Source organism: Macrotis lagotis, chromosome 5 (genome assembly GCF_037893015.1).
Source record: "Macrotis lagotis isolate mMagLag1 chromosome 5, bilby.v1.9.chrom.fasta, whole genome shotgun sequence".
Classification (NCBI taxonomy): domain Eukaryota; kingdom Metazoa; phylum Chordata; class Mammalia; order Peramelemorphia; family Peramelidae; genus Macrotis; species Macrotis lagotis.
Genome location: NC_133662.1, coordinates 270,169,509 through 270,193,765, shown reverse-complemented (window position 1 = coordinate 270,193,765; position 24,257 = coordinate 270,169,509). Strand labels below are relative to the sequence as shown.

Below are 24,257 nucleotides of genomic sequence, written 5' to 3'. Positions count from 1 at the left end.
GGGCAGTCCCCGAGGGTGTGGCCTTAAGCCGGGTGCCTTGATGCCTACGGCGAGCCTCAGGAAGCAGATGTTTGGGGTCCTCTCCAGGTTACCTGCCCAGCGTCTTTGTGCTCTGCAGGGAAGGGCCCCGGGGAGGGTCGGAGGTCTGAAGCCCACTCTGGGCTTCCTACGAGAGGGAAGCTGGGGCCCTTTCCCTGGGGGTCTGGGGCTCCTGAGTGCAGGAGACCCCCCTTTGATCCAGGCACTTTGACCTGGTTAAGTTCTGGAACCAGTCAGGGACCATTTATTAAGCCCCTCTCATGGGGAGGCGGAAGGGTGGGTGCCCTCAGCGTTCGCTCGCCCATCTGGTCCCCCGGGGGTCTGTGTTTCAGCCCCAAGGGGGATGGGGCCTCAGGTGCCAGAGACACGGTCAGTCCTTGGTGAGCGGGAGGGCCTTGGACAAACCCCCGTGGCCACCCAGTCACAAAATGGGATTTGAACCTGCGTCCTCCTGGCCTCTGGCTTTCGGTTGGACTCTGGACCCTGGGTCACCTCGCTGCCCCCATCAAAAGTGACAGAATTGAGGGGAGCCCCTGGAGGGCAGGGTCTCCCCATGGGCGGGTGCGATCTGCCCGCCATGGCGGGGCCTCCACGGAGTGACTGACCCCCCTCCCCCGTGTCCCCCCGCAGCAGCAGCAGGAGATGCTGGCCATGAAGCACCAACAGGAGCTCCTGGAGCATCAGCGGAAACTGGAGCAGCACCGGCAGGAGCAGGAGCTGGAGAAGCAGCACCGCGAGCAGAAGCTGCAGCAGCTCAAGAACAAGGAGAAGGGCAAGGAGAGTGAGTGCCGGGGGGAAACTGAGGCCGGGGGGCTGGCTGGCCTAGGAGTTGAAGGCAATGCCAGCTACATCTTGCTTGTGATTTGATTGAAACATTGGAAAGCCTCTTTGACCACCATCCTAATGGCCACAGAACGGGAAAAACTATCAAGTACCAGATGCTGCCACCATGGGCTCCCTGAACTCTGCTGGACACTGGGAGGAGTCGCATGTGTTAGAAACGAAGGGACTCCTGCTTCCTCAGCAGCCGCTCCCTCCTTCCTTCCTTCCTTCCTTCCTTCCTTCCTTCCTTCCTTCCTTCCTTCCTTCCTTCCTTCCTTCCCCCTCCTCTCTCTCTTTATTCCTTCCGCCTTTCCTCCCTCCCTCCCTCCCTCCCTCCCTCCCTCCCTCCCTTCCTTCCTTCCTTCCTTCCTTCCTTCCTTCCTTCCTTCCTTCCTTCCTTCCTTCCTTCCTTCCTTCCTCCCTTCTTCCCTCTCCATCCCCTTCTCTTACCCCCCCTTCACTCCACATTTCTAGGCCTTCAGACCCCTCTAGAGAGAACAGACAGGCCCGTACCCCATCGTCCCCCTCCCATAGTAAACAGGCGACTGCAGTGATGGGCCCCTCACCCTGTCCCCCAAGGCTGCTTTGGGTTCTTTCAGTGAGTCTCTGCATGTTGTTTTCTTTCACATCATTTGGAGGCCATAAAGGTCTATCGAAGGGTTTGGTCTGGGGGCCAGGCCGAGACCTCCTCAGGACCAGTCACACTGCTTTGTACCTGACCCCTTCCCACCCACCTGCCAAAGTTGAGGTGCCTCTGAGGGGGCCTGTCCTTCACCAGTCCGTTGTCCCAACACGGCCCAGGGAAAGGTCCCCGGGAGAAAAATAGCTGGACAGAGAGAGCCCTGGCGTCCATCTAGGCATGCGAGACCCTCCCCCTCTGCTGCCTCTGCTAATGCAGCTCCCCAGGCTCCCCAAGGACTAGGCCCTCCCCATCCTGCGTGGGGCTCCTTGGCTTCCCATTAGGCCTGATGGATGACTCTGAAGCAAACTGCCCCCGGCAGCCTTGGGGGCCATTGGTGAGACCAAGCAGGCCAGAGCCTCTGCCCGGCCTTGAGTTGGCTCAGTTGTTGATCCTCGATGGGCGTGTGAGAGAGAGATTGTGTGTGTGTGTGTGTGTGTGTGTGTGAGAGAGAGAGAGAGAGAGAGAGAGAGAGAGAGAGAGAGAGTGTGTGTGTGTGTGTGTGTGTGTGTGTGTGTGTGTGTGTGTGTACATGAGAGGAAGTGTGTGAATGTGTGGGTGAGTATCTATGAACTGTATGAGTGTGAAAATATAAATGTGTTTATATGAGTGTGTGTGAGTGAAAATGAATGTGTGGGCAAGTGTGCGTGAACTGTGTGAGTGTGACAATGTAAATGTGTTTTGTGTGTGTGTGTGTGTGTTACAGACCTGTCACCCGCACCAAGCCCTTCATCTGGCCATCCCTCGAGCAGACAGTCTTGTCCCCAGAGCAGTGGCCGCTCAGTCCTGTGCCCTCCACCCCAGGCCCATGAGATGCCCCTGGATGGGTTCCTTGGGTAGAGTACGGTGTGGAGGCATCTGGTCCACAGTGCCATCTCTGCAGCAAAGAGCCCTGCGCCCCCTCAGCAAGCCTTTATTGTGTACTTACTGTATACCAGCCTCACACACATGGGCCGGCCCCAAACCTCTGAGGATCCTGGGAGTAAAGACCCCAGGGAATCCCAGGTGGGCCAGCAGGCTGTTCCAGAGCCGCCATGGGGACGGACCTCCTACATGTGTTCATGCGTGTCCTCCTCAGCTCCCTCACACCCATGCAGGCTACACGTCACATGCACCGCTCATATCCATGCCATATGACCAGGCTCTGAGCCCCCAGCCCCAAGACCCCCTCCTCAGTTTCTGGGCCCATAGAGGGGCCACCTCTCATCCACAACCTCATGGTCGCCCGGCTGCCATGGCCACAGTGCCCATTGAAAGTGTGAACTCAAAGACTGGAGTATCTCAATCCAGGGAAATAGTATCTTGAGACTTCAGTCCCAGCAGCAGTTTGGGGCTTGTGTAAAGACGTGCACGCAGCCCCCTCCTCCCACCCATCCCACTTCCCCAGGAGCCAGAGACCCTGCGTTGGAGACGCCCACCAGAGCCAGCTCTCTCATTTGCTTTCTCTCCCCCTTCAGCTCCAAACCCCTTGGGTCATGTTCCTTGGGGGGTGAGGCACTGTGTTGGGGAGTACCTGGATGATCTAGAAAGGAGGGTCCCCGAGAGAAGGCTCCAGAGAGGTCTGGGAGCTCCCATTGAACCCCAAAGCAAACAGCAAGCATTTATTAAGCTCCTACTGTATGCTGCACACTGTGTTAAGGGTCCTCAGGGACCACCAGCCTAAGGGGGAAGGGGGCTGGAGCCTGTGTAACCAGGAAAGGTGGTCTCCCAGGGCCCCATGTGCCCATGTCCCTGCTTCCCCCTTTCTGCTTGATGTGGCAGGCAGGTAGGAAACTCTCCCAGTGAACCCCCCCACCCAGACCATTGCTCCTGGGGGTTCATTCACAGCCTGGGCTTTGGACTTCAGACCTGCTGAACCTGCATTTTCTTTCTTCTTTTCTTACTTGTTTCTCTCTTTTCCCACCCTGCCGTGGCATGGTTTTGATTTTCTCATCTTCCCCCTCCCTGCATCGCTCCCTTTTACCTATATTGTGGAAGGAGAGTCAGGTGGAGCCACAACACCAGGGACCCCAGGGTCTGCCCTCAACCCCTGTTCTTTCCCTGGCTGTAGGGCCTCAGAGTCCCCCAGCTGACACCCCCTTGGGCTCTGGTTGCAGGTGCCGTGGCCAGCACCGAAGTGAAGATGAAGCTGCAGGAGTTTGTCCTCAACAAGAAGAAGGCCTTGGCACATCGTAATCTGAACCACTGCATTTCCAGTGACCCTCGCTACTGGTACGGGTAAGTGGGGCTACGGTCATCCTGGAGGGGGAGCCCTCACGGGTTCACATAGCCCAAGCCTGCTGTCACCTGAGACCAGGGGCTGCCCTGGGGCTTTCTGCCCTCCCCCAGGGCCCCGGGCTGCCCACTCATGGGGCACTGAACCCCCTGTCCAAGCATTAGCTCATTCAATCCCCACAATGACCCTGCAGACCAAAGGCAGCAGCGCCTTCATTTGGCAGATGGGGGCACCGAGACAGACCAAGTGAAGTGGTTTGCCCAGGGTCACACTGTCCTGAGGCCTCTGTGCTTGGGCGGCACCTCTGAGATGGGCTACAGGCCAGAACCGGGCCATGGGTCCATTCTCCAAGGTCCAGCCCGGCTGAGGTTGGAGGTCTGTCTCCGGGGGACCGGTTTAGGAAGTGATCGAGTAGCCCGCACTCTGCGTGCCTGTAGGGGGAACCCCACCTGGACATCTGCAGACCCTTGTGGCTTCAGAACAGTGGGCCCACTGTGGCCAGAGCCACCCCATTTCCCCCTGAGCCCGGCCTGGGAGCCTGTTTTCTGCTGGGGGTCATTTGGATAGTTGCCCCATCTGCGTGGGTGCTATTTGGTGAAACACAGAATTCAACCTCAAAAAGCTCTCAGATTTCTGACTTCCTTGGCAGCGCCAGACTAGACTGTTCCCCATGAGCCGGGGGCTCCCTGCCTAGTCTAAGCAATCCTGAAACCTAGCCCCTCTCTTGGCATTGGTGGAGGGAGAAAGGAGGGCCACCATGGACATCACAGGCCCTGTTCCCTCCAGGGCCTTGGCCAAGGGCAGAGGCCTCGGAGACCCAGAACTGGGCACCATGAGCTGGGGCTCTGCCCGGATGCCTCTGGCGTGACGCCAGTCAGCCCTTTGCAGAGAGCTGAGTTCACCTTCTCTCCTTCTGCAGGAAAACTCAGCACAGCTCCCTGGACCAGAGTTCGCCCCCCCAGAGCGGGGGCCCCGCGGCCTACAATCACCCCGTGCTGGGGATGTACGACTCCAAAGATGACTTCCCTCTTAGAAAAACAGGTCAGTGTCTGAGCCTCCATCCTATCCTCCCGACACCCAGAGGTGCGCTGGCTGTGCCTGCCAGGGGTCACAGCAAGGACCAACGCTCCGGAGAGCTGGGCCTGACCCCAGGCTCTCTGATCCCCCCGTCAGGGGGCCCTGGATGGAGAATCAGGAGTGCATGATTGTGGCAGGATTCGCACTCAACTGTGTGCCAGGCCCCAGGCTGGGCTCCTCTGTCTCCACTGGCTCTTGGTGGCCCGGCAGAGATCGAGGGTCGTCCGCGTCCTCCTCCAGCTCATCTCACAGATGAGGAAGCTGGGATCGACAGGACGAGGTGATCCGTCTGGGGTCACCTGGCTTGGAGGCATCCAAGGCTCAACAGACACCGACCTGGAGTTTGGGGGAATGAGGCTGAGGGAGACTGCAAGACACGGGGTCAGCCGGTGGCTGTGCCCCAAGGGAGAGGGATGTGGAGGAGTAGCCAGAAAAGGGGGCCAGGCTTCCATTTGCAGGAGGGGCCATGGGGAGAGCCTCTAAAGATTGCTGGGAGGATTTGGTCTGATCTTGGACGTGACTGGGAGCCCGGGGGTAGAGTAACTAGGGAGTGTTGGGCTCAGGCTCTGGGGTTCATGTTGGGGCTAGGCAGAGCCCCCCCATCTCCTGGGAGAGGCTGAAAACAGTAAAAACTGCTGTCTCTGGGGGAGCCAAACTCCAGCTCCGGTGGGCTCTTGGGGGCGGAATCAGGGGGACTAGGCTCTAGGGGTGCTGGCTCTGGGGCAGGGCGGGCTGGGCCCTGGGTGGCCGGCTACTGCCTTTTTTGTTGCTCAGAGCTCCCAGCTGGGGAGGGTTCCTGTTTCCCTGGTAAGCGGGAGCTGCTGGGCTTGTGAAATAGTTTTAAAAATAAAAAAGAGAAGGAGGAGGAGGAGGAGGAGGAGGAGGAGGAGGAGGAGGGAGGCGGGTGGAGGCGAGTGGCCGGCTGTCCGGCCAGCTGCTCCCAGGCTCCTCCCCCTGGGCAGTGCAGCCAAGAGCATATGACCCAGGCTTGAGGAACCTCTCCCCAGGGTTCCTGGAAAATGCCTCCTTTGTGCGCCGGGGCCAGGGTGGCCACAGCTGCAGTGGGCTCCTCTGCGAAGGCTCGCCTCTAGGGCCTGGCCACCATCTTGGCCTCCTCGCTTGCCTCTCGGGACCCCGGCTGGGGCGCCGTGGGCACAGAGCTTTGGAGCCGAGCAGGGATGCTTGGGAAGCCAGGGCAAGAAGGCTGGGGTGACCCCCGGTTCAAGGGGAACATCGAGTTTCCTTGGGGCGGCCTCCTCACACAGCCTCCAGTGGTTAGTCTGCTCCCCTCCTTGGAGACAGCTCCTGGGAGCCCTTGCAGAGGGAGACCCTGCTCGGCTTGGTTCCGCTCAGAGGATGCTCTTGAAGAGTCAGTCAGCAAAATCTCTAATGGGGGTCTGGGGCATAGTCACGCCATCCCTGCCCATGGGAGCCTTGGTGCCGCGTCCTTTCCGGCAACCTGACTCCGTGTCTTTGCCCCTTGACCACTCCCCAGTCCCTGGGCTAAGATGATAGGGTGGGGGGACGGAGGGAGGCAGCCCTTCTGCTGGTCTGTGGTCCTTGCCCTCACTTGGAAAAAGCAGTGGTCGTCACTCTAGGAGACCTTCCAGTTTGGCTGGTAACCCCGTGAGAGAGGCGATGCAGTTCCATCTCACAGATGAGGACAGTGAGGTTTAGAGGGTCTCTGCTGGGGAGGTGGTGCTGCCTGGCAGAGTCTAGATCTGGCTTGTTGATGGCCAAGACTACTGGGGCCTCCCAGCCCACCCTCTCATTTTATCGATGGGAAGCCTGAGACACCCCCCCGCTGCCCCAGGACATTCAGCTAGCAGACTGGGACTCCATCCCCAGCATTCAACTGGCCAGCCGGGGGTGGGGGTGGTCACCCCAAACCCCCAGGAGGGAGAAGTCCAAACTTTTGTGGCATCTTTGTGCCCCTCCCCATTGACTCCGCTGGAAAACCGCTAGGTTTTCCAAATTTCCAAATCTCCAGGCCTGAGACACCAGCCCTTGCACCTGGTCCTCATCCTCATCCTTTGGACACACACGGGCCATTTGTCCACTTCCCTGCCCAACTCACTGCCTCGCCCTGACTGGTCCATGAGGCCTTCCTCTCAGAGGCTGCCCTGGCCTGATCCTTCAGGATGACAGAGGGGCAATGGGGATGGGGCTCGGAGGGCGAGGGGATTGCCCCCCACGCCAGTGCCATCCTTTCACAGACCTCTGAGTCATGCCAGCATTTTCTCCTCTGCCCTGCTTTTGAGCTCTCCATTTTTACCCTGCCTGAAGGACTTCCACTTCTCCTTCAAGAAGCTTAAATCGACTTAGATTTACTTCATCTTTCCTTGGTTCCAAAGCTCATTCAACAGTCTTGTATTAGCCATAGCTTCTTGTCCAAGGCCTCGGATCTTAGAGGACCTTGGAACCCACCCACTCCTCCTCTCGCAGGTGAGGAAACTGAGGCAAGCAAAGCGAGTGACTGGCCCAAGGTCACCTTTCCCTAGGTAACACTGCCATTGTGAATGATGAAACCAGGATCAGGGCAGATCCGCCAAGCAGAGAGACATCCTGGGTCAAGGCCGTACTGCGGGACCCCCCACCCGTCTGGCCATAGTGTTGCTCTGCTCCCCACACCAGCCCCCATCACGTCCGAAGACTTGATGACCCTGGGTGCTTGGGAACCCCTCCTCCTTGACATTTCAGTAATGTTGCCTTTGGTTCTTGGGGGTCATCCTTCCGTTCCCCGATCTGTGATTTTGGGGATTCTCCTCCTACCCTTTGAGAAGAAGCTGCGTGGCCATCTCTGGTCCCATTGGCCCAAGTCTTTGGGGATTTCCAGCGTGGTGTGGGACCGGGCAGTTTCCGTCTGCCCTGGCTTCCTTTCTTCTCAGCCCTGTTGGTCCCCAGACCCCAGATGTGACAGAGGACAGGGGGGTCCAGGGGTATGTCTTGGAGCTCCCTTCCATCTCCGAGTTTCCAAGAAACAAAACGGGCACCATTACCCTGAGTGTTCTCCCTGTCCACCTTTGCTCTGGACTCCGGACCCATCTCCAGGGTGGTCGCTCCCCTTGTCCTGCTCACTGGCCCACGCCTCCCTTGAGCTTAGAGTTTCACCCCCTTTCCTGGGCTTAGCTTAGGTCCCCATCACATTTGTTGTGTGTCTGCTTGTGGTCCTAATTAATGCAAATTAGGAACCTTTAGCAATGCCTGTAAGGAAGGAACTTCATGATGTGAAAGCTTGCTATTTCTGGATCTCGTGAGCTAGAGCCACAGATCTGAATATACGAAATGGGCAGAAGTGTCGAGCTGGTCAGGGTTACGTGTTTCACTATTTCCAAACTTACACTGAATATGCGTCTTTCTATCAGGGTGTTATATCATGAGTGAGTAAAACACATTTGTTCAACGTATATATAATTGTGTTAAATGGGGTCTGTGGTGCTGGCCCATTGCACATAGGCGGTGAGAAGCGTGGCAAGGAGGGAGAGAGAACTCCAGGAGCCGGGTCTCGGCTTGGTGTGCAGACGGGGAACGCCCCGGAATTCCCTCAGAAGCCCCATCATCTGTTTCTGTCCCTTTTCTTGACCAGCCGGTGACTGTATTCTGTGCTCTAGAGTCACAGAAAGATTCAAGCCGCCTTGTTCTTCTCGCGGCCAGGGCAGGAGCCGGCGTGGACCCAGCTCAGACCCGCCTCAGTTTCCCTGGTTGGGACCTCAAGAGCTGGTCCTCCCTGTGGGAGGCCCCTCCAGATCTGGTGGAGAAAGGGCGAGGTCTGGCCGGCACCCCTGCCCCTCCACCGGTGGGTTTGGGGAGCCTCCCCACCGCTTTCACTCCTTTCCCTCCTCATCTCTTCTCCCCAGACACAGGCATGAGCTCGAATTTTTATAAGTAGTGCCTGTGGGTGCGTGGACACATGTATAGCTGTGTGTACTCATGCCTGTGGGTAAGTGCATGCGTGTGTGCATATTTGTGTGTGGTATACTGTTGTTGTGTGCATATCCATGTCTGTGTATTGCGTGTGTGTGCACCTTTATGTGTCTATGCATGTGTGTGGGACAGTATGTCTGTACTTGGGGGGCACCTGAGGTGGAGCAGCAGGTTCGCCTGCCGCACCCTCTCCTGGGGCATCTTTCTGGGCGGAGTTTTTGTTGTGCAAAAGGCTCCACCCCCAGCCAACTACACACATTGACTTGCTGTCCTGCACACTCCCTTCCCACCTGCTGAACGCGTTGTCCCATGTCTCTCAAACTAAAGCCCTTCACCTTGCTGGCCTTTGCGGGGGGGGGTCCCCTTCCCTTGTAGGATGCTGGCAGCTGACCCTGCTGAATCGTGGATGGTTTCCCTCTTGAGCTCTGTTTCTCTTGAGTCTTGTCATGGAAGGTCAGCTTGGTCTTTTCATCCGGAGTGCCTGAGAGCCCTCCGCTCCCCCCGAAGGATGATGCTCAGCTCTGCTGGGGAGGGAGGGAGCTCTTGGTCCTTTGCCCCCCGGGACACCATATTCCTGCCTCCGCGCCTGTTGTGCCGAAGCTGCTCAGTCTCACAGAGCTTCTCGGTGGCTCCACAACGTTGATCTTTTTGTGGCTCCTCAGTCTGGGGGCTCCAGAATTTGGCTGCAGCACTCCTGGGCGTTTTCACCTTGGCATCTCCTCAGAAGGTGAACGGCACATTCTTTCAATTCTGGTTCTAGAATATCGGGACAATTCCTTGATAATTTGAAAAATGAAGTCGAGGCTCTTTTTTGGGTCAGATCTTAAACTATCTCTCCTGAATCTATTTTCCGGGTCAGTTGTCTTTTTTTTTTTTTTTCCAGTGAGAGATTTCATATTTAGTTTTTTCATTCTTTTGGTTTTGTCATTAGCTTCCATTTGCTCCGTTCTAGTTTCTAAGGAACTGTTTTCTTCGGTGCGCTTTTGTACTTGCATTTTCCTATGGTCAGCTCTACTTTTGAAGGGACTTTTCTTTAAGGCATTTTTTCACCTTTTTCCATTTGGCCAGTTCTGTTTTCAAGGCATTCCTCTCCTGGTTGACTTCGAGTGCCTCTTCCTATTTGGCCTGATCTGTTTTCGAAGGGGTGTGTTCTCCGGTATTGTGGAGGTCTTCTTTATCAAGCCATGACTCTTTGCATCGCTCACATTTTTCTCCCCAGTTTTCCTCCACCTCTCTTTTTGAGCTCTCTCATGGTCTGAGATGATTCTTTAAGGCTTTGGGGGTGGTCGTCTTGATTTTGCTCTCCTTGTCACCATAATAACTTTACTGTGGTCAGATCCTGTTGTTTGCTTGCTTCCCCAGTATGTAACTTGGGGTGGAGGGGGCCCTGTCCCAAGCTTCAGGAGTTTTGGGGGGGCTGGGTTCAGAGGTTCTTGTAGGAACCTGTAAGTTTTCAGTCCTTCCAAGGCAATGTGATCCTAGGAAAGGTGTTAGCTCTTCTCTTGGTGAGTGACCCCAGACTCAGTCTTCTGCCCTGGAACTGTGAGGGGGGGTCCCTGCTCCTCTAGGGGGCAGCAAGCTCTGGGGTGCTGGTGCTCCTCCTCTCCCTGGGACTCTAACCCAGATCCGAGTATGGGCAAAGCAGCAGAGTCCTGTCTGACCACCTGTGGGCTGAGAGCTCCAGAAGCAGTCCCGCTGTGGACGATTCGGTGGCCCCCAAGGTTGGCTCCTGTTTACGGGGGGGGGGGGGGGGACACTGGGGCTCCTCTCTCATCCTGATGTGGCTGACCTTCTAGGTTGTCTTTGGCAGGAAAATTACTTCACCTGTCCTTTGTGGGGTTCTGCACCCCTGGAATTGTTTTCTGGCCTTATTTAAAGGGGTTTGGAGGAGTTTGGGGGAGAGCTCAGGGATGTTGCTGTCTTTTCTTTGCTATCTTGGCTCTTTCTGCCACTGCTTCTTTTTTAAAAAATATCAGAGGTCTCTGGGGCACCCATCTGAAGTCAGCGCCAATGGGAAGGGGCCTGATCTAGCGAGACCATTAGAGAGCTGCACTTGGAGACACACATCCTGCCTCCTCATGGTGCCAGGGACACTCCCCGGCCATGGGGATCTCCTCAGCCTGGTCGGGCTAAGTCAGGGAGGAGGGGCCCAAAACCCCAGACCCGTCCTCCAGCTCCTGCCCTGCAGCCCCCAGGATCAACATAAATGCTCTTCTCGTATTGCTAGTTGGGCTCCCACTTTTCCTTCCAGACCGAGCAATAACTAATATAATACAGAGCCCTACGAAGTGCAGCAGGTGCTGGGTGGTTATTTTGGTCAATCCAAGGTCACCTGAGGGCTAGGAACTGTACCCCCTGTTTTACAGATGAGGAAACTGAGGCAAACAGGGGCTTGGGCCTTGTGCAGGGTGATCCAGCTGGGAAGGACAGGTTTGAACATGGCTCTTTCTGCCTCCAGCCCTTGTTATCATACAATTACCGGGCAAATGTTGCTGCTTGCCCCTTGTTTCCTGTCAGCTCCAAACTCGCCCCATCTCCTGCCCCATATTTGCCCACCTTGCAGCCACCTCTGCTCAGCCATGCCCTTGGAGAGCCCCCTCAGTCTACCTCCCTAGCTTTGGTCTCTCACCCCTGGCATGACTCTGGTGCCAAGGGCTGAGTCCAAATATTTGGAGGGTCCAGGTGATCTAGTTGAGCCCTGTGTCTCACCATTCCATAAGCGGGGGTCCTTGGGATCTCTCTGAGATCCTGGATTTTAGGAGAGGCCCAATTTCTTGCTGTGACATGGGTGAGTGGAAATACAAAGCATCACATCCTCCCCATGACCAGGGCTCCCTGTCAGATGGAGGCGCTAGCACTCTTTTTCCCATCCAATTTGATCTTTCCAGTCGGTGACGATTCCATCAAAATAATTAATCACGCCTTCCTAGCAAATGATGGTTTCTCACGTTCTTGAAATAGAATTTCAGGAAGTCACCACTTTTCTCTGGTCTCACCCAAATTCTGTACTCTTCTTGCCTGGGCTGCGGCATGGCCCCGGGGGACCACAAGGAAGTAGGATACTGCAACTGCTCAAGAGCCTAAATTGCCTGGGGGAGAGATGGAACCTCCTTGATCTGTGGAAGGGGGGCGGTCTTGGGGTGCTCCTTCAGAGGATGGCTTTATGGCAGGCATTGCTTATGAATGCAGAGCCTGCCAGCTCGCCAACAGGAAGCTGGAAGAACATTTTAGGAAAGGGGCTCCTGTGTTTCTTGTCTGTGGCATTGAGTTAAGAGGCAGTAGGGTTGACTTCCAGCTGCAGAACCCCTCCATTTCATCTCTCTTCCCTAGGATGTGCATGGACATGGTGGCCCACATGTTTGTGACCAAGGGAAAAAGGGGAGCATGGGCAAGGGGGAGCTGTGAAGTTTAGGATGGGGGTGTGAAATAGCCCTGCAAGTTAAAAGAATCATGGGAGAGTTGAGGCAGGGACACCAGGTGGGAGGGAATGAAGCCCCCTCCTGGAAGGCATGGCTAGGGAAGTAGAGAGGGACTGTGAAGGTAGAAATGGGGACATTGGGCAGTGGACTGGACAAGAGAGGAAGCTTTCCAAGGGGAATCTGGACCCTGAGGTTTCAGGTGACTGGAAAGATGATGGGGCCATCAGTGTCAGGGAAGCTAGCAAGAAGGAAGGGCTTGAGAGAAAGCTAAAGAAATGGGATACCACGGGCTAGGACACAAGGGTGACCCCACTCCCAGAGAGCTGAAATCTAACCTTTGGAGACCCTGAAGAGAGAAGTCAAGCCAAAGTCATTCAGGTGGGCAAGGAGGTCCGCCATCCCAGGATGCTTCTGTTGAACGCTTCCTTGTCAGTGTTTCTGGAATTAAATGGGCAGCCTCTTGCCCCCAGCCTTGACCTCTTCAGACCCCTCCCACATAATGGAAGCCCCTGCCACTTTGCAAACCTGTTAAATTGGATATCCAGTCTGACCAGTCATCCTTCTGTGATCACAACTAAAGAGGCCGAGGGCCGGTGCCATCCCAAGGTGTCTGCTGAGTCGTCGGTATACATCTGGCTCAGAAGAACCTTGGCTGCCCTTGGGGCACTCAGATCTCTAGCCATGGTCCATCTGGCCCCAGCTGGGATGGTCAGAAAGCTTACAGAAAGGCAGGCAGGCGAGCCCTTCCTATCATGGGGGACCCTGGGGCACAGGCATGGAGATGGATTGTTTTATCTAGGCAATGGGCGCAAAGAAGGGGGTGTGTCGGTTAGTTGTCTTCATAGCTGAGAGTCCAGGACTGCTGACTCGGGTCCTTGGGTCACCTCGCCTTCTCCACGGGCTGGGCAGCAGGAGCAGCCGGACCGTGAAGCACCCTGCTGCCCCTTATTCCCCACGGTGGTCTTTGGGACCCCATTTGGGGATTTGCCATTTCCTTCTCTAGAGGAGGAAAATGAGCAGACAGGGCTGAGTGATGCAGCTGGCAAGTGTCTCAGGCCAGATTTGAACTCGGGGCTTCTTGACTCCACACCCGGTACTCTATCTGGTCTGCCAGCTAGGTCCCAGGATGACTGGTAAAATGACTAAGGTTCTTTGATTTCAAATGAGAGCCTTTTTATAGACGGCATGCTTCAGGGAGGCTAGGGGGGTCACCCCTCGTTTTGCAGGTAAGAAAACAGGTCCGGGGTCCCATGGGCAGTGAGTTGCCACCTGAAGGGTCCCATGGGCAGGGAGGGTCCCAGGCAGTTCTCCCAGCCACCAGTCACTCTTTATTCTTTTTAATTGAATTGAACTATCTTGTGTTGTTGAGTCTCCTTTGAGGAGGCCAGGCCGGAAACCCATGGGAGACTGGACAGCTTTAGGAGGGAGGAGAAAGCCAGGGACTAGGGGTCTCCACACCCACACCCACCCCTGGCTGGTAGCTCTTAGACCCCTGGGTCCGGGCCATATGGTATACTATGACAGCAGCATGGTTGGGGGTGGGTCCCTTCACACACATGCGTGGACACACAGACAGACACTGATATATCACACACACGTGCACATACAACACACACAGATGCACACATCACAAAGATACTCTTATCACACAGATACACACACACGCACACACACACACACACTGCCCACCGGGCTCGGAGGACTGCTGCCATAGATAGCGCCTGTCTATTTGTAGTGTCAGCGCCCACCCCCTGAGCCAGGGCTTTGGTTCCCAGCCTGGGGGAACGTGTCTACATTAAGCTAATATCTATCCACTCTACATCTTTCAAAGATGATCTCGAGCCCCTCTGCTTTTCTGGCACTAACGGCACCGTCTTCTTCCGCGCAGCCTCTGAGCCCAATCTGAAGTTGCGATCCAGGCTAAAGCAGAAAGTGGCCGAGAGACGGAGCAGCCCCCTCTTGCGCAGGAAAGATGGCCCAGTGGTGACTGCCCTTAAAAAGCGTCCGTTGGATGTCACAGGTACGTCGGTGGGGGTCTTCTCTGTGCTTGCCACCCCGGACGGCTTTGGCTGTTTGAGGGGAGAGCAGGGGAGGGGGACGCTCCAGGCCTCTTCCTCCCAAGGGTGGGTGACCACCAGCCGGCCAGTCAGCCTCCCAGTGCTGGGGGGGGGGGGGCATCCAGCACTGTCTGAGTGCTCGCCCCTCTGACTCTGGACACGGGAATGGTGCGGCCGGGAAATGGAGCCGGGCCCTCCCTGGTGGGAGAGGAGGCTCCGGGGCCTGGGATGACAGCGGCCTGCCCTTCCAGTTGATGGACACTGAGCGCCATCTAGGGGCCTCGAGGCCTCAGCACAGGGAAGCCAAGCCCAAGGCTCCCGCTGCCCTTGTCTGGAGGGAGCAGGGCCTGGGACAGGGTCGGGGGGACAGAGGCAGACCACCCCCACGGTGCTTCTGGGCGGGTGGTCAGGGCACCATCCACACGGGCAGAAAGCAGCGAGGTCCTGGGGTCAGCGGCCAGATCTCTCCACGACCTCGGCTCTCTTGATGCATCTCCAGTGTCCTCGGGGCATGCTTGCCTGTGCAAGTTCCTTGGGTTGCTCCAGATCCCTGAGCCTTCTCAGGAAGCTCCAGGAATCCTGCAATCTGGGGCTTAGAGAGACCAGACAGCAACCTGGGGGTCATGAGACAGGAGCCCCTCTGACCGAAGACTTGGGTCCATATCCATGTCCCCTTGGGTGAGTCCTTGGCCACACGCCTCTGGGGTCAGATCCTACCTCGTGGCTGACCTCGGCCTCCCAATCTGTAAAAGAGTGGAACTCTGGTGGAACTCGCCCATGGGCTGGGACTCGTGGCCAGGCACCCTGGTGCCTCAGATGATTTCTATCCTTTCCCCAAATAATTCTGGCTCTATGCCACTTGTCATACCTCGGCACCACGTGGCCCACTGTGCAGGAACCACACCCTTGGTCAAGGCCCCGACTACGTCTGGAGCCACTGCCGGGAGCTCTAGGAGGGAAGGGCAGCCGCCACACCTGGAGGGCAAGTCACGTTTGGATCAGAGAGGCCTGGGAGGTCCCAGTGTGCCCTGACCCATGCTGCTGAGGCTGCTGAGACCCTGGGAGCATTCTAGGCAAGACCCTTGCAGGGAGGAAGGCCAGGCTGCTCTGCCCAGTGGCATGGGTCCTGGAAGGCTGAGGGGTGAGCACGAGATATGGTGGGAATTGCCATCTAGACCAGGACGAGAACCGGGCCGTGGCAGAGAGCTGGGATAGAGGAGAGAAGGATGTGGGCCAAGGGCTGGACCTGGAGAAGGCCCAGGACCATGCACGGACAGCCAGGTGCCCTGGGCCCAGGCCGGCAGAGAGTGGAGACCCCTCCAGCCAGGACCATAGATGGGCGGCAGGAACGATGAGATGCCTAGAGAGCCACATTACTTCTTTGGCATGTGCAGATCCAGCAGCAGGCCCTAGTGGAGACAGAGCTGGCTTGCAAGCCAAGTGATCTGGATTCGAGTCTCCCCTCTGAGACATCTGGACTTTGGCCCCCTCACCCCAAGTGCTCTTAAGGTCACAAAGAAGATGCCAACTCCCCCACCCCCATTTCAGTAGATCTCCATAGAGACACCTCTCACATATTGGGAGGTGCTAGGCCTCTGACCCCCCGATGGAGAAGGGCAGCTGCGCTGGCTTTGGGAGGTAGAGCTGGCTGAGGGCTCCAGGGTGGTCACGTTCTCTGGGGGATCCCCCCCGCCTCCTTTGGCCCCCATCTCTCTGGAGGCTCAGCCACATCCCTGTTCGCCATCTTGTTAAAAATAACTGAAAAACCAGAAACAAAGGTGAAAACAAATGTCCAAATGTCACTTCAGTCTGCGTTTGGCCTTTGTCAGACACAGCCTTTGGGATTATCTTGGATCATGATGCGCCCAAAGACAACTGGGTCACACTGTCTCGTTCGCCCCAGCATCCGGGGCCACCTGGTTCTGCCCCAGCTCATTGTGTCTTGTGCCTGGGAATGTCGGGGTGGGGTGGGGTGGGTTGGGTCTGGTGAATCGTAGAGTGTCATCTCCCCATTCTTTCCTGAGACTCAGTGACAAGAGGGACGGTGAAGGCAGGGCTTGAGCAGGTGGAGGTTACCACTTTCACCAGTGCCAAACGGGCCTGGGGTCCAGAGAGGGCCTCCTGCCTCACTGTCATTGAGGTGTTTCCAGATGGGAGTCAGAAGCCCCCTTAAAAGTGGCATGACTGGGGCACCTAGGTGGTGCAGTGGGGCGGCTCGGTGGCACAGTGGATAGAGCACTGGCCCTGGAGTCAGGAGGACAGGAGTTCAAATCCAGCCTCAGACACTTAATAATTACCTAGCTGTGTGACCTCGGGGAAGCCGCTTAACCCCATCCTTGCAAAAAACTAAAAAAAAAAAAGTGGCATGACCCCCTCCTCAGGAGGAGCGAGGCCTCCTGCTCAAGTCCCTTAGACTTGAACCTTCAAAGCGGCCTCCCCTCCGGCCTGCTTGAGGGTGCTCAGGATCCCTAGAAGAAGATGGGCTGGGCCTGGGTCTCCTCTAACGCCTCTTCTCTCTTCCAGACTCAGCATGCAGCAGCGCTCCTGGATCCGGACCCAGCTCTCCCAACAATAGCTCCAACAACGTCAGCGCCGAGAACGGGATCGCTGGCTCCAGCGCCGGCCTCCAGGCAGAGGTCAGTGCCACGGGCTGCTTCTGGGAAAGGGAGCCTTCCCAAGGAGGGCCAGGGGTGCATGGCCTGCCCCCCAAAAGAGAGAAGGACCTTCTCTGCCTTCTGTGCACACACACACAAACACACACACACACACACACACACACGTGTGTACACATGTGCACATGCACACATACATACCCATCCACACGACTTGATTCTTCCTGGCCCCTTTGAATCACATACTTTGTGTCTAAACTAAACTCTTCCTCCTCCTCCTCCCCCTCCTCCTCTTCCTCCTCCTCCCCTCCTCCTCTTCCTCCTCCTCCTCTCTGGTCTCTACTTGGTGCCATCGGACTTTTAAAGTCAAGGTCTACTACTCAGGAGTTCTAAAAGTCGGGGTGGGGGAGCCTGCTGGGATCCCCACCTCACGCAAGGCCAAGGGGTTTCAGAGAGGTCCCCGCTCAGGATTTGTCAGATAGCTCCTGCAGCCCAAGCTCTCCCTGAATGGGAAAGAGCAGATGGATGACCTGGTGGGCCCCCAGCCCCCCTGAGGGGTGCCACCTGGGCTAGGCTCTGCCTCAAAGCCCCCCAGCTCTCTTGGATGAGTCTCCCTGGACCCCAGGGTTGAAGACCTCTAAAGATGGGGAGCTCCCCCCATCATCCAGGGATGGTCCTGGGGAGGCTTTGACGGGCCACCCAGCACAGTGGTGCCCATCTCTGGCAGGTCCTGGGGCCCCTGGAGGAAGGAAGGTGGGAGCCCCAAAGGATCCCCAAACCTTGGCCCCATCTGAAGCAGGCCTCGAGAACTCCTAAACATGGCTTCTTGGGCTGATGTCCGAATTGCCCATTGTGGATCATTTGATTCAATCTTATTTTCCTCCTTTCAAGCAGCTGTTCTGAGCCCCCCCCCCGCCAATTGTGGGGGCCGTGGGCAAAGTGGCCAGATTTGGAGCACTTCCTCCTCAGAGGAACTGAAAAATGTCATTTCCCACTCGATCGTCCCCACGTGGGGGTAAATCCCAGAAGGGCCGTCTGCCTGGAGTGAGGGGTGGCCTGAGAGGCTCTGTCGGTCACTGGATTTGCCTTGCCTGGATATGATTCTCGAGGGGTGGGCTGCGCAGAGGGTTTCTCTGGGTCCTGGACCCCCCACCCTGGCTGTGAATGGTGATCATGGACTGGCCCTGGCCCCCAGAAGACCCTCCCTGCCTTGTGCCTCCTCAGATGGAGGGGGAGGGGAGGGGGGGACTAGGAATGGGGCATCCACCAACCATTTCAGAACATTTGGACCCATCTCTCTGCTGCCCCAAGGTGGCGGTGGCCAGTTGACCGGAGTCTTCCTCTCCAGCCACAGAGAACTTGTAAAAACTGTTTACAGGGAGCCCCCCTCCCCTTCCTTAGCAAATGGGCTTCTGTAGCCCTCTGGGAAGGGTCTTCCCTCTGGGGAGGGTCCCTCTTCCCCATGATGACCCTTCTCCTTGGAGATGCTGTCATATCATACCTTCCCCTAGCCCCCCCACCCCAATCATCTTTCCTTTGGGGCAAACCTACTAGCTGCCCTCCTCTCCCCAGGCCTGGGGGCCCTTGGGGGTCTGCTCTCTTAGAACCAGACCATAAAGGGGTCCCCTGGTCCACCCTGCACCCCACTGGCTTTCCCAGCAAAGGCCAACATTGGGGATGGGCAGTGAGGAGAGACCCCAGCTCCCCCACACCCCAGCTGTCCAAGACCCCCAGACTCAGAGCCTGGAGAAGGGACCAAAGTCGCTTGGCAGCCTCAGTTTCCTCCTTTGCCAAGATGGGGGCTTGATCTTGGGGCCACCGCTCTGCCAGCGCTGTTCCCAAAGTAGCCCCCCCCCACAGCCAGTGGGCAAATTCTGGAAGGTTCTTTCAGTTTTACTTCTTGGGCTCCCTGCCTCCTTCCACACAGATCACACACACACACACACACACACACACACACCACACACCACACACCACACACCCTTCCTAGACATACACATACACACACACATTCAAACACCACATTTACACACACTCACACATCACACAACACATTTAACACAAACACACAGCATTCACACATTAGACCGCATTCACACTCATCCAAACACCAAATTCACCTACACACACACACACACACACACACACACACACACCACGCTCACACGTACTCAGCACACACATAAACATACCATGCTCACACACACTCTCAGACTTGTGACTCTCCATGTGCTTCCCACATGGGTCAGTGTCCTGACGTTGTGCCTTGGGATCAGCTCAGAGGACCCCTTTGGTCGACCCCAGACTCTTGTCTTCCTCCATGGATGTTTTCTCACCTTAGACTGAGGCATCAGGTGTCAGTCCTTATAAAATACTGTTCTGGGGGGTCCTCGTCGGGATTTGGTGGGGAGGGGGGTGGGCCAGAAAGGGTCCCAGAGGTGGTCCCGGCCTAGGTGCTCCAGGGTGCCTCCATAGGGCCTTTGGGACATGCCATGATGGTTTGGTCACAGTCACCTCCCAGCACAGGCCGAGTGTCCTTGGCCGGATCAGGGTCCATCTGGCCTTGCCTCTGACACCTGTCTTCTGTGCCGTTTCCAGACCAACCTGGCTCATCGCTTGGTGACCCGCGAAGGCTCCGTGACACAACTGCCCCTCTACACGTCGCCCTCCCTGCCCAACATCACGCTGGGCCTGCCTGCCACCGGCCCTTCTAGCGTAAGGACCGCTTGGTCTGGGGTTGGGGGGGATGAGGATGACTCGGTGCTCCTCTGGTGCTCTCGGTGGAAGTAACCCGTCCCGCCTTCCCTCCTCTTCAGGGGGCATCCGGCCAGCAGGAAGCCGAGAGACTGGCCATCCCGGCCCTCCAGCAGCGCATCTCCCTCTTCCCCGGCACCCACCTCCCTCCCTACTTGAGCACTACGGCCGCCGCACTGGACAGGGATGGGAGCAGCGCCCACAACCCTCTTCTGCAGCACATGGTGCTCCTGGAGCAGCCTGCGTCCCAGACGCCCTTGGTCACAGGTTAGCGTCCCCCCCATCAACTGCCCGAGCTGGGTGGGGTCAGTCCTGGCGCTCGGGGCTGGTGAGACAAAGCCCCTGTGACAACAGAATGGGCTCAGCCTCGGGTGGCACTCAAGCTTCTCTCCCTATATCCTCACCCCCCCAACCTCTGGCAGAGGGTTCTGTCCCCTTTGCAGATAAGAAAACTGAGGCTGAGACAGGTGACTTTTCCAGGGTCACTCAGCTGATAAGTGCTCAAGGCGGGATTTGAACTCAGAACTGTGCTCCAGGCCAAAGGCCCATTTCATGACCCCAGGGGTCCTGCGTGCGGGGTGGGGGGGGCATTTCTTCCCATTTGGATTTCATCTCCCCTGTGTGCGAATGCTGGGTGTGTGGTCCTGGGTTCAGATTCTGACTTCTCCTTAGCTGCATGACCTTGGCTGCCCCCAGCCCCAGCTTGTGCCCCTGGGGGGATGTGGCAGGTCCTTCCAGCTGTCTGTGCCCACACTCAGGCGGCCAAGCCCTTCCCAAGGGCCTGGAGAGCAGCAGGGTGGGCTTGGGGCCATTGGGGGTGGGGGGCAAAGGAATAGGAACACAGTGGGGGGGGCTCGCTGGAGCCTGCATCTGCAGCTCCATGAAATGCCTGCTAAAAGGAGTTACCGTTTGGGGGTCCCGATGACTAGCACCCTCCCAGCAGGGTGGAGTCTGTGGGCTCAGAAGATAGATTCCCTGGAAAACCCGAGTTCAAATCCTGCCTCAGACACTGCGCCTAACTGGGCCCTGCTTGCCTCAGTTTCCCTCATCTGTCGAGTGGCATGACCACACAGCGTCAGCACAGCACCCAACACGCTCTGGAAACGGAGGGAGAGAAGGAGGGGGAAGAGGAGGGATCCCCCTGCCGGGGAGTCTGGTCGCTTCCAGAGCAGCAGAGCCGTGTCAGTGGGGGGTGGGGTAGGAGGTCCTGCGCAGGCCCCTTGCCCCTCCCCCTGCTTGCTGCCCAGCTGCCCCCCCAGCCATGCCCCCCCGTGATGGGGAAGGTTCCCCACGCTGGCTTCTGCCCTCGGGGAGCTTCCAGTCTGAGACCTCAGACCCACCTGAGGACCCGAAGCTGTGTCTGGCCGGAAGGGGCTTCCAGTGTGGGTGGGCTGACCACCCACTGTCCTCGAGGGAGACCACCTGCGCTAAACCGGGGCTTCTCCCAGCCAAAATTCAGCATGGGCACGGCGGGGCGGGGCGGACCAGGACCTCCAGGAGGAGGATTCTACTGGATCTTGAAGCTGCCCCTCAGGGTCCCAGGGAGCACCTCCCCGCTCTTAGGGTCCCCCGCCGGAGGTCTAGAAAGCTCCTGGGGACCATGTGGAAGTGTGTGGGAAGTTCAAGGAAACTCCAGGACAGGCGACCCCAGACCAGGGGGCCGGAGGATGGCCAGCTGGAAGCCAGGGCCCACCAGAGCCCCTCTGGAGGATGGCAATCGCATCTGGAAGGAGGCTGAAGACCTTCAGTTCGTGCCACAGGATGGTCACTGGAAAGAATTTGGGGTGTTGGACTTGGAGAAGGGGTCGGGGACATGATGGCATCCCACGGCCAGTGAATCTGCTTTTGGTCAGGCCTCGGAGCACAGCATCGGGAGCTGAGGCCAGGTGCCTGCAGCCAGCGTGGCGGCAGCCTTCCTTCCGGCCCGCCCGAGAGCACCTGCTCAAGGCTGGGCTGACCTTGGTCACACCTGGATGTCCAGGATGGAGATACAGAAACAGGAAGGCCAGGCGGCGGGGTGTCTGATTCTGTTGTAAATCGCCGAGATCAGCTCTAGGACGAGGGGAGGACAATGAAGAAGCCGCCTGCGCCAGGTCGGGAACACCCTCCTGGGGGAGCGGCCGTCTGTGAACCTGCCCCCCACCCTCTGGCTTCGTCTAGCTTGGTGCTCTGGGAGTTTTCTTTGACGAGACGCCCTGCTTGGTTTCGACTGAGCTACACAACCCACTGCCAGTGTGGATGCTGGGCCTGATGGGTGTTCATGTGGTGAAGTTGGGGCTCGAGCTCTCCATGCTAAGCCATCCCCCCATTTGTACCACTGTCGACTGTTGCCAACCCCCCCTCCCGTGGCCACCAAACCAGGGCACCCTGACTGGCATCCAGGGGAGCTGAGGAAGCGACGAAGATGTCTCGGAAGCCTTGCAAACCAGGACTCGTGGGCTGAGCGGTGGCCCGGCATGGGCATCCTGCCCCAGCCTGCTTCCTGACCCCAAGTCCCCCCTGAAGAAACCAGGCCTGGCCAGGGCAGAAGGACCCTCCACCATGCCACGGATGCCCTCCTGTGGGCATCACAAGGTGCTTCACCTTTAGGATGAAGGAGAGGAGGAGGAGGACAGAGCATCAGTTCTCTGCAGTAGTGTTCCGGTGTGGAAGCTCCCTTCCCGTTCTGGTGGCCTGAGGCACTGACCCTCGCAGCTTCCCTCCACAGCCGGCCCCCCGAGTGCTGACCGGCCATTGGCTCATAAAGCAGTGGGGCCGTGTCAGTCCCCCCCACACCGTCCCTTGCAGCTCTTCCTTCAGAGCCTCCCCCTCGCTCCTCCTGATCCCCCAGACTGGTGCAACAGCCCCATCTGGCCAGTATGGGACAAGGGCACTAGGGCACTGGGCCCCATTCCTCCTGCGCTTGCTACCTCCAGCCAGGTGCTTCAGGGCTCCAGCGTGCAGGGGACGCCACCCAGCCTGAACCAGACACAGAGCTCTCTGTGGCCCATGGCGCTGGGGAGGATGACCATCACCGAGACCCAGAGACACCATTATTGTCCAGACCCTGGGTGTTTGGGGGCATCGTGCCAGCAGGGTCGACCCATTCAATCTGGGAAGCGCCCCAACATGGGCGGAAAGCCTGTCCGGGGTCCCAGGCCTCCTGCCAGGGAGACAGCTAGGATTCAGAGGAGTTCGAGAGCCGGGGTCCAGGAGAAGGGAGTCTTGAGTCGAGATGGGTTCCCTCCTAAGCGGGGCTTGGCCTGAAACCCTGCCCTGATGAGATGGGGGAGTGGAGCCCGAAACATCCATGGAGCCAGCCTGGTCCCGGAAGAGCCCCTGCTTGTGGATGGAGGGGGTCTCAGCCAGGGGTTGGTGCATATTGGGGGCCGTATTTCGGTCTCCCTTCCCCAGCGACCCGGCCGACCAGAGGAGGAGCCTCTGAGGTGTGGCCATCGGGGGTGGCATTGAGTGTTGTGGACCCTGCCCCCCACTTTCCCTCTGGTCACCCCCCTTATCTTCTAGGTCTGGGAGCGCTGCCCCTCCACGCCCAGTCTCTGGTGGGAGCCGAGCGGCTGTCGCCCTCCATTCACAAGCTGCGGCAGCACCGGCCCCTGGGCCGCACGCAGTCGGCGCCGCTGCCCCAGAACGCGCAGGCCCTGCAGCAGTTGGTCATCCAGCAGCAGCACCAACAGTTCCTGGAGAAACACAAGCAGCAGTTCCAGCAGCAGCAGATGCACCTAAACAAGGTAGGAGCCGCCCGGCATGCCAGGGCCTTGCCATCCGGGGGGGGCACAGCCCCGGGGGGATCAGCCCCCTGGCCCTTGCCACCTCCTCGTAGCCCTGGGCTCCCAGGAGCTGGTGGTCTTCTGGGGCTGGAGGGGGACCGCAGGGGGCAGGGTGCTGTCAGCTGTGCCCACTGGCTCATCGTTACCAGTGCCAGCCTTGACCTCATGGCTCTGGCTCCCTGGCAGTGGGAGGGCACAGCTCTGCCATCCGTCACCTACCCGCGCTCCCCGCAGATGCTCCCCAAGCCCGCAGAACCAGCGCGCCAGCATGAGAGCCACCCCGAGGAGACGGAGGAGGAGCTGCGGGAACACCAGGCGCTGCTGGAGGAGCCCTACCCTGAGCGGCTGGCCGGCCCCAAGGAGGCCGTGCAGGTCAAACAGGAGCCCATCGAGAGCGACGGCGAGGAGGCCGAGGCACCGGCCCACGAGGCCGAGCCGGGCCAGCGGCAGGCGGAGCAGGAGCTGCTTTTCCGCCAGGTGAGGGGGGCTGGTGGGGTGGGGCCACGGAACCCCAGGGGCCCCCAGGGATGTGAAGGAGGAGCTACATCTGGGAGGGTCCTGCAAACACAAGGCAGGGCGGGATGGTGTCCAGACTCCGGCGAGGAGCCGAGGCCTCAAGTCTGAGTGAGGGATCAGACCGGATGACTTCACCAGCCACGAGGGCTGACCCTTCCAGGCCTCAGCTTCTCCTTCTGTCTGACACAGGGCAGTTTTCCTGCAGGCTCAGGGGTGACACCAGACCCTCCCCACATGGGGGACCGCCCAAGCGGGGTCTGGCCATCGGCTCCTGGGTACTAACCACAGAGAGCCTGCCTGTGGACGGAGCTCCTGGAGTCAGGAGCGCCACCCTCCTACGGGGCACTGCCCACCACTCCCCCCACTCTCAGGCCCA

General features: G+C 58.2%; 1 protein-coding gene across 4 annotated transcripts in view; it reads left to right on the top strand.

Moving 5' to 3' along the window:
* HDAC4 (histone deacetylase 4) overlaps window positions 1-24,257 on the top strand; it is a 164,356-nt gene that overhangs the window by 90,131 nt on the left and 49,968 nt on the right. For 3 of the 4 annotated variants that reach the window (XM_074189840.1, XM_074189838.1, XM_074189841.1), the window contains 9 exons: window positions 670-820; window positions 3,637-3,757; window positions 4,675-4,796; window positions 14,064-14,195; window positions 16,756-16,868; window positions 19,443-19,559; window positions 19,661-19,865; window positions 23,103-23,326; window positions 23,600-23,842. In XM_074189840.1, coding sequence (XP_074045941.1) covers window positions 670-820; window positions 3,637-3,757; window positions 4,675-4,796; window positions 14,064-14,195; window positions 16,756-16,868; window positions 19,443-19,559; window positions 19,661-19,865; window positions 23,103-23,326; window positions 23,600-23,842 — 1,428 coding nt within the window. The remainder of the gene's footprint in view (window positions 1-669; window positions 821-3,636; window positions 3,758-4,674; window positions 4,797-14,063; window positions 14,196-16,755; window positions 16,869-19,442; window positions 19,560-19,660; window positions 19,866-23,102; window positions 23,327-23,599; window positions 23,843-24,257) is intronic. The other variant, XM_074189839.1, reaches the window with a different exon arrangement.